This window comes from Rattus norvegicus, chromosome 7, assembly GCF_036323735.1.
Source record: "Rattus norvegicus strain BN/NHsdMcwi chromosome 7, GRCr8, whole genome shotgun sequence".
Classification (NCBI taxonomy): domain Eukaryota; kingdom Metazoa; phylum Chordata; class Mammalia; order Rodentia; family Muridae; genus Rattus; species Rattus norvegicus.
In genome coordinates this window covers 109,448,738-109,461,134 of record NC_086025.1, presented here as the reverse complement: position 1 = coordinate 109,461,134, position 12,397 = coordinate 109,448,738, and the positions used below count along the sequence as shown (strand labels likewise).

General features: G+C 55.0%; 2 protein-coding genes across 3 annotated transcripts; both read left to right on the top strand.

Annotated features, from left to right (window-relative positions):
• Positions 1-317: 317 nt before the first annotated feature.
• Naprt (nicotinate phosphoribosyltransferase) lies at positions 318-3,807 on the top strand. 2 transcript variants are annotated; one of them, NM_207609.2, is made up of 13 exons: positions 318-621; positions 784-911; positions 992-1,074; positions 1,189-1,319; positions 1,429-1,544; positions 1,900-2,096; positions 2,170-2,310; positions 2,580-2,664; positions 2,762-2,842; positions 2,937-3,039; positions 3,118-3,272; positions 3,359-3,466; positions 3,557-3,775. In NM_207609.2, the coding sequence occupies exons 1-13, from the start codon at positions 396-398 to the stop codon at positions 3,617-3,619; spliced, it is 1,617 nt and encodes a 538-aa protein (NP_997492.2). In that variant the 5' UTR covers positions 318-395; the 3' UTR covers positions 3,620-3,775. The 2 variants fall into 2 exon arrangements, with proteins under 2 accessions (NP_997492.2, XP_038935166.1); XM_039079238.2 differs by lacking the exons at positions 318-621; positions 784-911 and having other exon boundaries at positions 1,189-1,341; positions 3,557-3,807.
• Positions 3,808-5,100: 1,293 nt separating this feature from the next.
• Positions 5,101-12,397, top strand: Mroh6 (maestro heat-like repeat family member 6). The gene is made up of 14 exons (XM_002729836.6): positions 5,101-6,534; positions 6,788-6,940; positions 7,123-7,277; positions 7,865-7,982; positions 8,183-8,367; positions 8,453-8,590; positions 8,721-8,835; positions 8,915-9,058; positions 9,139-9,312; positions 9,531-9,698; positions 9,927-10,046; positions 10,240-10,342; positions 10,432-10,497; positions 10,631-12,397. The coding sequence occupies exons 1-14, from the start codon at positions 6,247-6,249 to the stop codon at positions 10,864-10,866; spliced, it is 2,163 nt and encodes a 720-aa protein (XP_002729882.1). The 5' UTR covers positions 5,101-6,246; the 3' UTR covers positions 10,867-12,397.

Below are 12,397 nucleotides of genomic sequence, written 5' to 3'. Positions count from 1 at the left end.
CCCCTCACCTGAAAGGCAGCACCTACCTGCTCACAGCTGTAATGTAACCCGCCTTGGTCCTTCCTGGTTAGGGGCAAGAGGCCAGGGTAAAGTACAACCTGATCAAGCACTCCATCCCTGTTAAATTTTAAGTTGTTTTGCCACTAGTTGAGCTCCAAAATCTATAAGAACCAGTCTCAGGGGCAAGCGGCTAGCTGGAGTCCCGGAGACTGGGATGGGGGTGTGCCACTCTCCCACGTTGCTGGTTTGAGTCCTGGCAACTCTGACAGGGTAGACGGCTTGCTCCGCCCACTTCTGCCGGGAAAGGACCTCCTTCCGCGTGAGTCGGTTGTCTGGACCTGTGCCCTAGGGGGTGGAGTAGGCGCCATTAATCCAGAGCCTGTGTACCCTGCGGAATGGAGATGGAGCTGGACGACCAGGGGCACATGGTGGTGCGGCCGCTGCTCACCGACCTCTACCAGGCTACAATGGGGCTGGGATACTGGCGTGCGGGCCGGGCATGTGAGGAAGCAGAGTTCGAACTCTTCTTCCGCCACTGCCCCTTCGGAGGTTCCTTTGCCCTGACCGCTGGCCTGCAGGACTGTATACGCTTTCTTCGCGCCTTCCGTCTGCGCGATGCAGGTAGTTCCACGACCAGCACCGGTACTGTGGCTGGAAGAGAACCCCCACTCCCTCAAAAACGAATCTCTAATGCCCTCTCGATGTTCCCCTGACCTCTGAGGGGACTTGCACTTGCCTGACCAAGTCCTCCCCGAGACTACATGTGTTCTCTTATCACTCCAGATGTGCAGTTCCTGGCTTCAGTGCTACCCCCAGACACTGACCCTGCGTTCTTCGAGCACCTTCGAGCCCTTGACTGCTCTCGGGTGTCGGTGCGAGCCCTGCCGGAGGGTTCCCTCGCTTTCCCTGGTGTGAGTGCCCTGCGCTGAATGTGTAGGGAGAGTGGGGTGGCCCAGGCGGTCCGCTGTGGAGCTGATCACTCTCCCTACAGGTGCCACTTCTGCAGGTGTCGGGGCCTCTTCTTCTGGTACAGCTGCTAGAGACTCCGCTGCTGTGTCTGGTCAGCTACGCTAGGTGAGCGGAGTCCCTGAGAGGTGCAGACAATGGAAGGGCTGGGGCTAAGACCTCCCACTGGGGTGGCTTTGTGACCCCTCACCTGGGTTCTCCTGGCTTATTAACTCTCCACAGCCTCGTAGCCACCAATGCTGCTCGGCTTCGCTTGATTGCAGGACCGGACAAGAGACTACTAGAGATGGGCTTGCGGCGAGCTCAGGGTCCCGATGGGGGCTTCACGGCCTCCATTTACAGCTACCTGGGTGGTGAGGCCTGGAGGAGGCACAGGTTGGGGAAGGAGTGGTACTATCGTATAGGCAGTCCCCTAAGCCTACCTGCCTTCAGTCCCCTAAGCCTACCTGCCTTCTCATCCAGGGTTTGACAGCAGCAGCAACACACTTGCTGGACAACTGAGAGGTGTGCCCGTGGCAGGGACCCTGGCCCACTCCTTCATCACTTCATTTTTGGGTAGTGAGGTACCCCCTGACCCGGTTAGTACTGTTTTGTTTTGTGTCAGGATTCCGTATAGACCAGGTTGGGCTTGAATTCCCAGATCCTTCTGCTCCTGTCTCAGTGTGTGCTTCCACACCGGGCCTGCTTTACTCTAGAAGACAAGATCCTAAAACCAATTCTTAGCCCAGCTAGAGTGGGCTGGACCCTCGAGTCAGCTGGGCCCTGCTATATATATACTGGCAGAAACTGCCCTGGGCACTTGATGTGTGTGCGTCTGCACTAGAAAGCTGGTGTTGCATGGCGTCACCTTTGCCCCGAGGCCATGGCATACTGGCCACTCCCAGGCCTTACAATGAACTCTAGAACCATCTTTTTACCGATCTCTTTCTACAGATGTTGGCTCCAGCTTCTAGTGAGGGCCCTGCCGTGGACCTGCCTGCCAGTGTAAATTTGTGGCTGAAGCGTGTGTGCATCTACTTGGGGCTGGAGGAGCGGGAGCCACATCCGGGGGAACGCGCAGCATTTGTGGCCTATGCGCTGGCCTTCCCCCGGGCTTTCCAGGGCCTGCTAGATTCCTACAGCGTACGCAGGTGAGCTGTGAGCATTCTATCAGTGTGGCCTTGGTGGAGCAACTGAGCCCCTGACCCCTTGTTTTACATGCAGGAGTGGTCTTCCTAACTTCCTGGCAGTAGCCCTGGCACTTGGGGAACTGGGCTACAGGGCAGTGGGTGTGAGGCTGGACAGCGGTGACCTGCTTCAGCAGGCTAAGGAGATCCGAGGGATCTTTCGAACTGTTGGTGCTGAGTGAGTTCCCCACCAGGGGCATGGTGTGCCTGCTTGAAACGTCCTGGGAGTCCCAGAGGACAAGGAAGGTCTCTCCTATAGTGAGACCATGGGACTGTTTCAGGGGCAACCGAGAAAGCCCTGGAAGGGAGGGAGGAGTAGGGTAGGACCACTAGGGGCTCCTAAGACACGGGTGGGTATAGGCACGGTTAATGGGGAGGGAGGGAGGGAGCAAGGAAAGAGGCCACCCTAAATCTGAGGGGTGCTGCCTGTGAATCTATTGCATGCAGGTTCCAGATGCCCTGGCTAGAGTTCGTTCCCATTGCAGTCAGCAACAACATTGACGAGAAGGAGCTGGCAAGGCTAGCCCAAAAGGTAGAGCGGAAGAGGAACAGGTGGTGGATGATCTAGACAGCCCTGGCACCCGACAGGTGGCAGGGTGGCTCCGTGTCACTGTCACTTCTCCCCACAGGGCAGTGAGGTGAATGTCATCGGCATTGGCACCAATGTGGTCACTTGTCCCAAACAGCCTTCTATGGGCTGTGTCTACAAGGTAAAGACAATGTCTGGCCCCAGGCGGGATGAGTCTGGAAGATTGTGGGTGTTAGGGGCAGGGGTGCAGCTATCCAAACACACTGCCGTTGCAGCTGGTGTCCGTGGGAGGCCAACCTCGAATAAAGCTGACGGAGGAATCCCAGAAGAGAATACTGCCAGGGAGCAAGGCTGCCTTCCGGTTCCTGGACTCTGAGGGTGATTTCCCTCTCTGTCTCCTTTGTCCTTTTTCCAGCTTACAGTCTTTCTCTGACGTTTTTCTTGCCTCTTACACAGGGTCTTTGCTACTGGACCTACTGCAGTTAGCAGAAGAGCCCCCACCCAAGGCTGGGCAGGAACTCAGGGTATGGCTTCAGGGGGCCCAGGAGCCCTGCACTGTGAAGCCAGCCCAGGTGGAGCCATTGCTGCGACTGTACCTGCAACAGGGACAGGTGACTGCCCCTCACCTGCGCCTTCACCAAGGCTGAGCTCTGATCCAAAGCCAGCACTGCAACCCTTCTCTCCCCCTCCCCTGCAGCCGTATGAACCACTTCCATCTCTGGAAGAGTCCAGAGCCTTTGCCCAGCAGTCCCTGAGCCGCCTCCGACCTGCTCATAAGCAGCTGCAGAACCCTGCTGTATACCAGGTCAGCCTATAGGCGCCTGGCCTATGTGTCCTGTGTGCCCCCTGCTTGCTTCCCAGCTCCAGCTGCCATATCCCCTTCTTCTCTCTGCAGGTCGCATTGTCAGAGAAGCTTCGGGCACTGGTGGACAGTCTGAGTGCTCGAGGTGCCCTGTGAAAAAGATCACAAAGAACACGACTCTCTCTTCCCACAACTTTGTCAGCCACGTGTCATTAGTTCACAAATTTCTGCTGCTCACTTGGGACTTCCAGGGCTGGGCTGGAGTTAGGAGTATGAGGAGGTGCAGCCCCGGTGAATAAAAAAAAAAAAAAAGAAATAAAAAGGAAAGGATGTGACTGCTCCTAGATACGGTGAAGGGGTTTATTATAGATATATAGGAGAACACAGCCAGAGGCAGACACATCTGGGAGAGTCCAGGGTGGTCATGACCCTGAACCATGTGGGGAGAGGGGGAGGGGAGGGAGGGAGAGCACAGGAAGTACAGCAGCCAGGAGGCCAAAGGTACAAAAGGAGAGCAGCAGTGACCAAAACATGTGGATTACATAGGGAAAAGCAGCCCGGCCTCTGGGCTGGAGAGTTCCTGGTAGAGGGTGGGGCATGCCCCTGTACCTTGTAATAGGTAGGAACTGGGGGATGCTGGGGGAACCTGGAGGTCAGGTCTGCTTTGATATGTTCAATAAGCACCTCAGCTGCCTGCCCTGAGTTTGAAACTTAACACCCAGCATGTGGGAAGATAGCCACAGGGCTGGGCTGTGGGACCTGGTTTGAAGGGAGCCACCGGGCCACAAGATGGGGAGGGCTTATCTTTATCTCTGTTTTGAGAGCCTTATTATGAAAGCCCTCACCTACTACTAAAAGCAGATAGGGAGGTTCTAAGGTTGAGATGGGGTGTCAGAGTCTAATCCTAGCCCCAGGCACTCATATCTGCTAAGGACAATGTGCCTATGTCAGGCTCCCAAGCCAGCCCTGCATGAGCTACTGTAAGACTCTACTGTGAGCCTTAGCTACCAGGAGACCCCCAAACAATTCAATGCAAAAGTAAGAGGTTTATTGTTCCAGCGCTCTGGGGTTGTCCTGCACCCAGAGGACAGAGAGCCCCCCCATAAGCCTTTTATACAATTTTTGATAGATTATAGCAACAGCAACTAGGTGCATAATGATTGGTGGTCCCTGTGACCTTTACATTAGTTGGCTGGGCAGGGAGGGGGACTCAGGGATCCTCCCTAAGGACTACTGGGAAGTTCCAAGTCAGGGCTCTCCCTCACGATCAATCATCTGTTTTAGGTCAATCTGGCCTTGGGGTCTCAGTTTATGGCCCAATAATCAGGAAGGAAGAGAAGACTTAAAAATCTGAGACTCAGGCTGGAGAGATGGCTCAGCGGTTAAGAGCACTGGCTGCTCTTCCAGAGGTCCTGAGTTCAATTCCCAGCAACCACATGGTGGCTCACGACCATCTGTAATGGGATCTGATGCCCCCTTTTGGTGTGTCTGAAAAATATCTACCGTGTACTCATATAAATAAATAAATCTGGCTTCAGGGAGGACTGGAGCTACCTGGGCACAGCAAGCTAGACTCAGGAGGACCCGTTTAGGAGAGTGTTGGAGTGCCTTAGGCACTCTACTGTTGTTGTGAAGAGACACCATCACCATGGCAACCATGACCACCTTGGTGGGGACAATGATGGCATACGGCCTTGGTAGGGGCTTTTGAAAAAGCCAGGCCCACCCCTCCACCCCCACCCCTGCCTGTGACACACTTTCTTCAACAAGGTCACACCTCCTGATCCTAATCTTCAAAGTGCCACTCCCTAATGACTAAGCATCAAATGTATGAGCCTATGGGGGCCATTCTTATTCAAACCAACACAGGACTCTTAAGGCTTGTCGGGAGGCAGAGTTGGGGCTTGGTAGCCTGAGGTACGGGAGCTGAAGATGATGAATGCCCACAGATTGGAAAACTTCCCCATGCACTTCCACTTGCCCAAGTAGTCAGACTAGTTCATCCAGCTCCCCTGGCTGAGGGCTTGGGCAGTGCCTATAGTGTGGTTGGGTGGAGAGTTGGGGTTTAGGGTAGAGGTTGGGCCAGCCCTGCGGAGCGTGAACCTGGAAAGGGATACAACTGGGCATACAGTATACATACACACTGCCTACGCAGACACAGGGAAAACAGTCTCAGAGAAGGAGGGGCTGGACATATAGGGCATGAGACATAACACCTCAGGACTGGCAAGGATGTAGGGGAGCTCACATCAACAACAGTGGGCACTTGCAAACGTACTTAGGAGGCCTCACCTCATTTGCTCCACACCCCAAGTATTTCAAGTTCAGGGATGATGACAGTATCCGACCGCACCCATTCCTGGGATATCTGGCTATGTGGTCCAGCCTCACCCTTGACCCTGCTGAAGCTTCTTCAGAACGATCTAAAACTGCCCTGGACCCCTCCCCCAGACAAGAGGGGGACAGTCCGACAGTTGGGTTAAAGACCTTCCTCTTCTGAATGGTCTACTATCTCCATGGGCACTGGTGGGCAGAGCCAGACTATGCAGTGGCTGTTCCATTTGGCTCCAGCAGCCGGGGCAGAAACCCTTCACAAGCCCATGCTAAGCTATCTCTGTGATTGGACAGCCGACCACATGCTCAGACACGCATGCACGTATATGCCCACGCCACCACGCCTGTCTGTAGGCCCGCCTGTGGGCCCGCCCGGGGCCTGATTCTAGGTCAGGTCTGGACACAACTTCACTGGAAGAGTGGTGGCAGGTGCCGCTGGTAGGAACACAATGGCTGGGGGTGTGTGGGGAAGGGGCCGGGATGGCCCTGTGGGCTCCCTAACTCTGACAGCTCTAGCTGAAGGAATCCGGGCTAGCCAGGGGCAGCCTGTGGGACCCTCTTCTACAGGTCCCCAGGCTGAGCCCGAGGAGCTTGGGCCAGAGGCTGAGCCCTATATTCAAACACTCACCCCTGCCTCTGAGGCCCAGCCTGGGAATGAAGTGGTTGCCCCCACAGCCAGTAGTGAGATCGGTTCCCCACCCAATGTCCAGGAGCCAGCCCCGGAGAGACCATACCAGGTGAGTAATGAAGATGGATGATGAACGGTTTGTCTGTTCACTTGGGCGCTAGAAAGACAAAGTACAAGTGTGTGTATGTGGGAGGGGGGCGATGTGGGGGTATTGGGGGGTACTGAGGGTAAACAGATGGAAAACATCATAAGGGAGGAGGGTTTGTCGCCATCTGAGGGATGGAAAGACTGGGGGACTAGGGAGAATAGTTGAGATAGGCTTGGGGTCTTCAGAAACTCCATGTTTCACTCTCCCTTCATAGGTCTCTCAGTATTCCTGGGAGGAAGGAACCCTTGCAGACCTTGCGTTGTATACAGCTGCGTGTCTGGAGGAGGCTGGCTATGCTGGGACACAGGCAACAGCGCTCACTCTGTCCTCAGCCCTGGAAGCCCGGGGACAGCGGTTGGAGGACCAGGTTAGCATCCCCGCCACCATCCAGAGAATCCTGCAAGCCTCCCTTCAATGTGGGAGGAGAATAACAATCTCGACCACACTCCCCCTAAAGGCTGCTCTTACTGAGAGTGGGTGCGGTGCTGGCAAAAGTTTCCTTTCGAGGTCCAGGGGCTCTAACTACTGACGTTTGTTCCTTTTACCCAGGTCCACGATCTGGTGCGTGGGCTGCTGGCTCAGGTGCCGAGTCTGGCAGAAGGGAGACCCCGGCGGGCAGCCCTACGGGTGCTGAGCGCACTGGCTCTGGAGCATGCGCAGGACGTGGTGTGTGCGCTGCTACCCAGTTCACTACCCCCGGACCGGTAACCCTCCCCCGCCCAACCGCGCTGCCCCACGCGGCTTCCTTCCCCCTTCCCGCTTGACTGCTTGATCATAGAATCTGGTTCCTGCAGCACCCGGCAGAAGGGGAACAGGGCCTCAGAAATTCCCTCCCCTCGACTTCTGCTGGTGTCACAAATCATACCTGGGTTTAGTTTAACTCTTACACTCTTCTCTCTCTCTCTCCTCCCCCACCCCCCGCCCCCGCCCCCACCCCCAGCTTTTTAACCTGAAGATATGGGCGGGATAAGTAAGCAGGGAGGTTTGAGCACATAGAAGTCTCCAACTTTTCGGGTCATTTACCACAGAAGTTATTTCTGGTTAATTCTTTACAACAATTAAAAACCAAAAAATGTTAGGTCTGTTTCCCAGTAGCGCCACAACAGGGCTCAGTGTAGTCCAGAGGGCTGCTGATGTCTGGACTGGCTCTGCATTTGTCGTCTCTGGGATGTGGGATGGCAGAAGGGTAAAGGATGGTTTACTTTCTGGAGCCTTTTCCTAGAGTCGTAGTGGTGGGCTTTCCTGAGGATTCCATGCAGCTCCTCTTCACTACACGGCCCTTCACCCCCAGGGCAGCCTCTGAGCTGTGGCGAAGCCTAAGCCGGAACCAGCGAGTAAACGGGCAGGTGCTGGTGCAACTGCTGTGGGCCTTGAAGGGCGCGGCGGGTCCCGAGTCTGAGGCACTGGCAGTAAGTGGCTTCAGCAAGTGCCACCAGGGGGCGTGGCCTGGCCGCAAGCATCCAAGGGGCGTGGCCTGGCCACCAGCAGCCAAAGAGTAGCCTTGTAGGGGTAGGACTACAGATTAGTTCCCGGGTCATACTTGTCTGGGATGTCCTGTACACATCCAAAAACTGGCAGAATTCCAAGGGTGGGCTTACTTGATCTGCAGGCCACCCGCGCTCTGGGAGAGATGTTGGCAGTCTCTGGCTGCGTGGGAGCCACTCGAGGTTTCTACCCTCACTTGCTGTTAGCACTGGTCACACAGCTGCATGACCTGGCTCAAGGTGCTCATTCCCCCGACAGCCCTAAGGTTTGGGAGCCTTCTCACCGAGGGCCACCTCACAGCCACGCCAGGTGAGAAGGTACCCTTGGATAAGTGAGGGGTGGGGCAGGCCTTCCTCGCCCTCACTGTCCACTGCTCAACTCTTCGCAACTCCAGCTGCACAGTGGAGGCCTTAAAGGCCCTGCTCACAGGGGATGGTGGCCGAATGGTGGTCACATGTATGGAGCAAGCAGGAGGCTGGAGGAGACTGGTAGGAGCCCACACACACTTGGAGGGTGTCCTGTTGCTGGCCAGGTGAGGAGGCACCCCAGGACAGCACAACAGGAGGAGGCTCCCTGCTGGCCAGGTGCGATGGTAGCATGGGGGAGGTGGTGGGGTTGAGCTCTTCCAAACGGAAGAAGAACTCCCCTTTCCCCTACTCCAGTGCCATGGTGGCGCATGCTGATCATCATCTGCGAGGCCTTTTTGCAGACTTGCTCCCTCGGCTACGAAGCGCCAATAACTCGCAGCGCCTCACAGCTATGGCCTTCTTTACTGGGGTGAGCTTTCTTTCCAAAAGAGTGAGGGGTGACTCTGCTCAGACACAGAGATATGCTGACTCTTTGCCCCTTTTCTTAGCTGTTGCAGAGCCAGCCTACTGCACAGCTCTTACGTGAGGAAGTCATCCTGGAGCGCCTTCGAACTTGGCAGGGTGACCCCGAGCCCACCGTGCGCTGGCTAGGCCTACTTGGCCTTGGTCACCTTGCAATGAATCGTGGGAAGGTGCACACCTGGTAGCGCCCGGGGGAGGTGGGACTAAAGGAGAGTCTGGAAAGGTCCAGCCACAAGGCTTGCCTTTACAGATAAGGCATGTGAACACGCTGCTGCCGGTACTCCTAAGAGCACTGGGCGAAGGCGATGTGCGGCTGGTGGGTGCTGCGCTCGGCGCGCTGCGGAGAATACTGCTGCAGCCCGGAGCACCTGTGAGACTCCTCAGCTCTGAGCTGCGACCACGCCTCCCACCGCTACTGGATGATGTGAGCAAAATCCTGCCCTGTGGTCCCACTGTGTCCGCCTTGGAATTATCCACGGATACTCAGTCTTATCCACAGGCCCCACCTACATTCCCCACCCAGCTACCTGTGGACCTGCCACCGGATTAAGGCCCAATCTGTAGCCCCGATCAGGCTCCTTAGTCATCACGGTTCTCTCCCACTCTTGCTTCCTTGAACTCTGACTGTATTTTCACACGAAGGCTCGGGACTCGGTCCGTGCTTCAGCAGTGGGACTCCTTGGAACACTAGTGCGGCGGGGCCAGAGGGGACTACGGTTGGGGCTTCGGGGACCCCTGAGGAAATTGGTGCTGCAGAGTCTGGTGCCGCTCTTGCTGCGCCTACATGACTCCAGTCAGGATGCTGCTGAGGTCAGTGTTCTGTCCTGTATCTCTCTCATCTAGTACTTCCTCTCGTACCTTGTCACCTCTCTGAAGGTTTCAAGCTAGGGACAATAACCTCAGAGTCCAGGTCTTTCCTTGGGCTGCTATACTAACCACCTCACCCTGGGCTTTGCCAACCTATTCCCGCCACCTTCTCTTTCTTTCCACCACTGGCCATCTTCTAGACCCCTAACTTGTTTGCTTCCTCCATTCCAGAGCTCAGAGTGGACACTAGTCCGCTGTGATCGGGCCCTTCGATGGGGCCTGCTGGAGGAGATGGTTACTGTGGCTCACTACGACAGCCCTGAGGCTCTAAGCCGCGTCTGCCACCGCCTGGTTAGTATAGTAGAGAAAGCACCAGGGTATAGTCAACTACTCACTTGTCCCTCAAAACAGAGTCTCTACCTGAGCTAAACATGACCATCATACTCCTATAAGGCCAGTCCATAGCCTTTGTTCATGTTATCTCCAGCCCCTTCTCCATGAAGGACTGATACTTTCGCCCTGTCATGAGCATTTGTGTTCCTAGGTTCACCGATATCCAAGCCATGTTCAGCATTTCCTGAGTCAGACCCAGGGCTACCTGCGGAGCCCACAGGACACTTTGCGCCGGGCAGCCACTGTGCTAATAGGTGAGGCCAACTTACCCACTTAGGGCTCTAAGAGCTGGGTCAGCCTTTTCTAGGGCCGAGCCAGACCTCACTGTTTTGCTTTGGTACAGGTTTCCTGGCCTATCATACTAGCCCCAAAGGAGTCAGTCAAGACCTGTTGGACTCTCTGTTCCAGGGTGAGAACCAGATCTAACATGGGGTAGAGTGCTGGAGAAGTGGAGGGTTCTGGAGAGGAGTTGGCAGGACAGAATGGGTGAGGGCGGGCCCCAGGTTCCTCTCCCACACAGCCTGAGTTGCCCCATTATGTAGACCTAGGACAGCTGCAGGGCGACCCGGAGTCTGCGGTTTCCTCGGCAGCGCACGTGTCTGCCCAGCAGGTGGCGCTGCTTGCCCGGGCGCAGGTCCAAACACGCAGCTCCAACCTCTTCCGCTTCATCCGCCACCGCCACCGTTCATACCCTACAAGGCCCCATCCGCTCTACGACGATAGTCCATTCCTACGCCGGAGCCTTGCAGGCCGATGGAGCTGCCTTGAACCTCGTTGAGCCAGACCCGGTATCAAGATTTGTGGGCACGATCCATGCTGTCGCCAGTCCCCACCTTAGCAGATCTGCAGAAGAGAGCTTACTGAAGGGTGACTGTGGGCCTGGTGCTGGGCACTGGTGCCTCTCTCCCTGTTACTCTTTTCTATGACCCACGATGTGAAAACTTTGTTGCGGATGGCACATTCTACCTCAAGTGCCTTTTGTAGACTTGGTCCATCTATTTATTCTTTGCCGGGCAGTGTGCCCTTCCTAGGACTCAGTCTGCCTAGCCACAGTCCTAGATAGGACTAGATAGTCCTAGATAGTCCTAGATACACAGATGTCATGGCCTTCCTAGTTATATCAGTAATCCAGTACTCCTGATTCTTCCTTCCTCTATTCCCTACCTACAGCTGTTCTGGCTTATGTGCCCTGGCCTGTTCTCCTGTCCATACCTGTCTTATCTCCACTCATGTCAGAATCCACCCATATGATGGTGTTTTCTAGAAGGTGTCTCTAAGATCCCTTCATGCTGGAGAACCCAAGCCAGGATTGCACCCCTGGGTTGAAATATGGAAGCAAGCACTCCACACCCACAAGACTGTGAATGGGGATGTCATTACCCAACGCCTTGTACAGGGCTTAACTGGAATGGCATAGCTGGATAGACAGGAAGAGTCAGCCACAGGTGTCACCCCACCCCTCCGCCCCTTGCATAGGCAGCTTCCTCCACATAGAATGGCCACCGTGAAATGTCAGGCTTCAGGGAGGCCTCCTCACAAACACAGGGTATGCACAACGTGGTGATGAGTGGGGGCTATTTCCTCACACTCGGGTCTCTTTGTGACAAGCATGGGATCCTACTTACGTTTGCTTCCCTGGCACCTACCTGGAAGGTGTTCAGAGTAAACATGACTACGTGGCAGGGGTTGAACATCTGTCTGTCTGAGAAATTGGTTGTGATGAGCTGGGCTTTGCACAAGATCTAGCTTGGCTTGAGACCAAGCAAAGCAATACACAGCAAGCTCCTGGCTTTCTTTGGATGAGGATATAGAACTCTCAGCACCGTGCCTGCCTGGATGCCGCCATGCTTTCTGCCTTGATGGATGGACTGAACCTGTAAGCCAACCCCAGTTAAATGTTGTCTTTTGTAAGAGTTTTTGGTCACGGTGTCTGTTCATGGCAGTAAGATCCTAACGAAGACAGAAGTTGATACGAGGGGCTGGGGTATTGCTGTGATGAACATGTTTTTGTTTGGAGGAATCTGGAGTTGGGGACTTTGGGTTTGGGAAACAGTGGAATGCTTAAAGTGGGGTTTAATGGGCATCCTAGTGGAAATATGAAAGTCATTGGTGCTGAGGATGGTTTTGCCTGTGTAGACCTGGCCCAACTGGAGAAGAATGTCAGTGTGTGGCCTAGAATCTGTTTTTGCCATATTTTGGTGAAGAATGTGGTGGGTTTTTATTTTGCCATTGTCTGAAGAGTCTGCCTGAGGCTAAGGTGAAGAGATGTAAAATAATTAATTGCTTTGATAAAGAAAGTCTCAAAACAA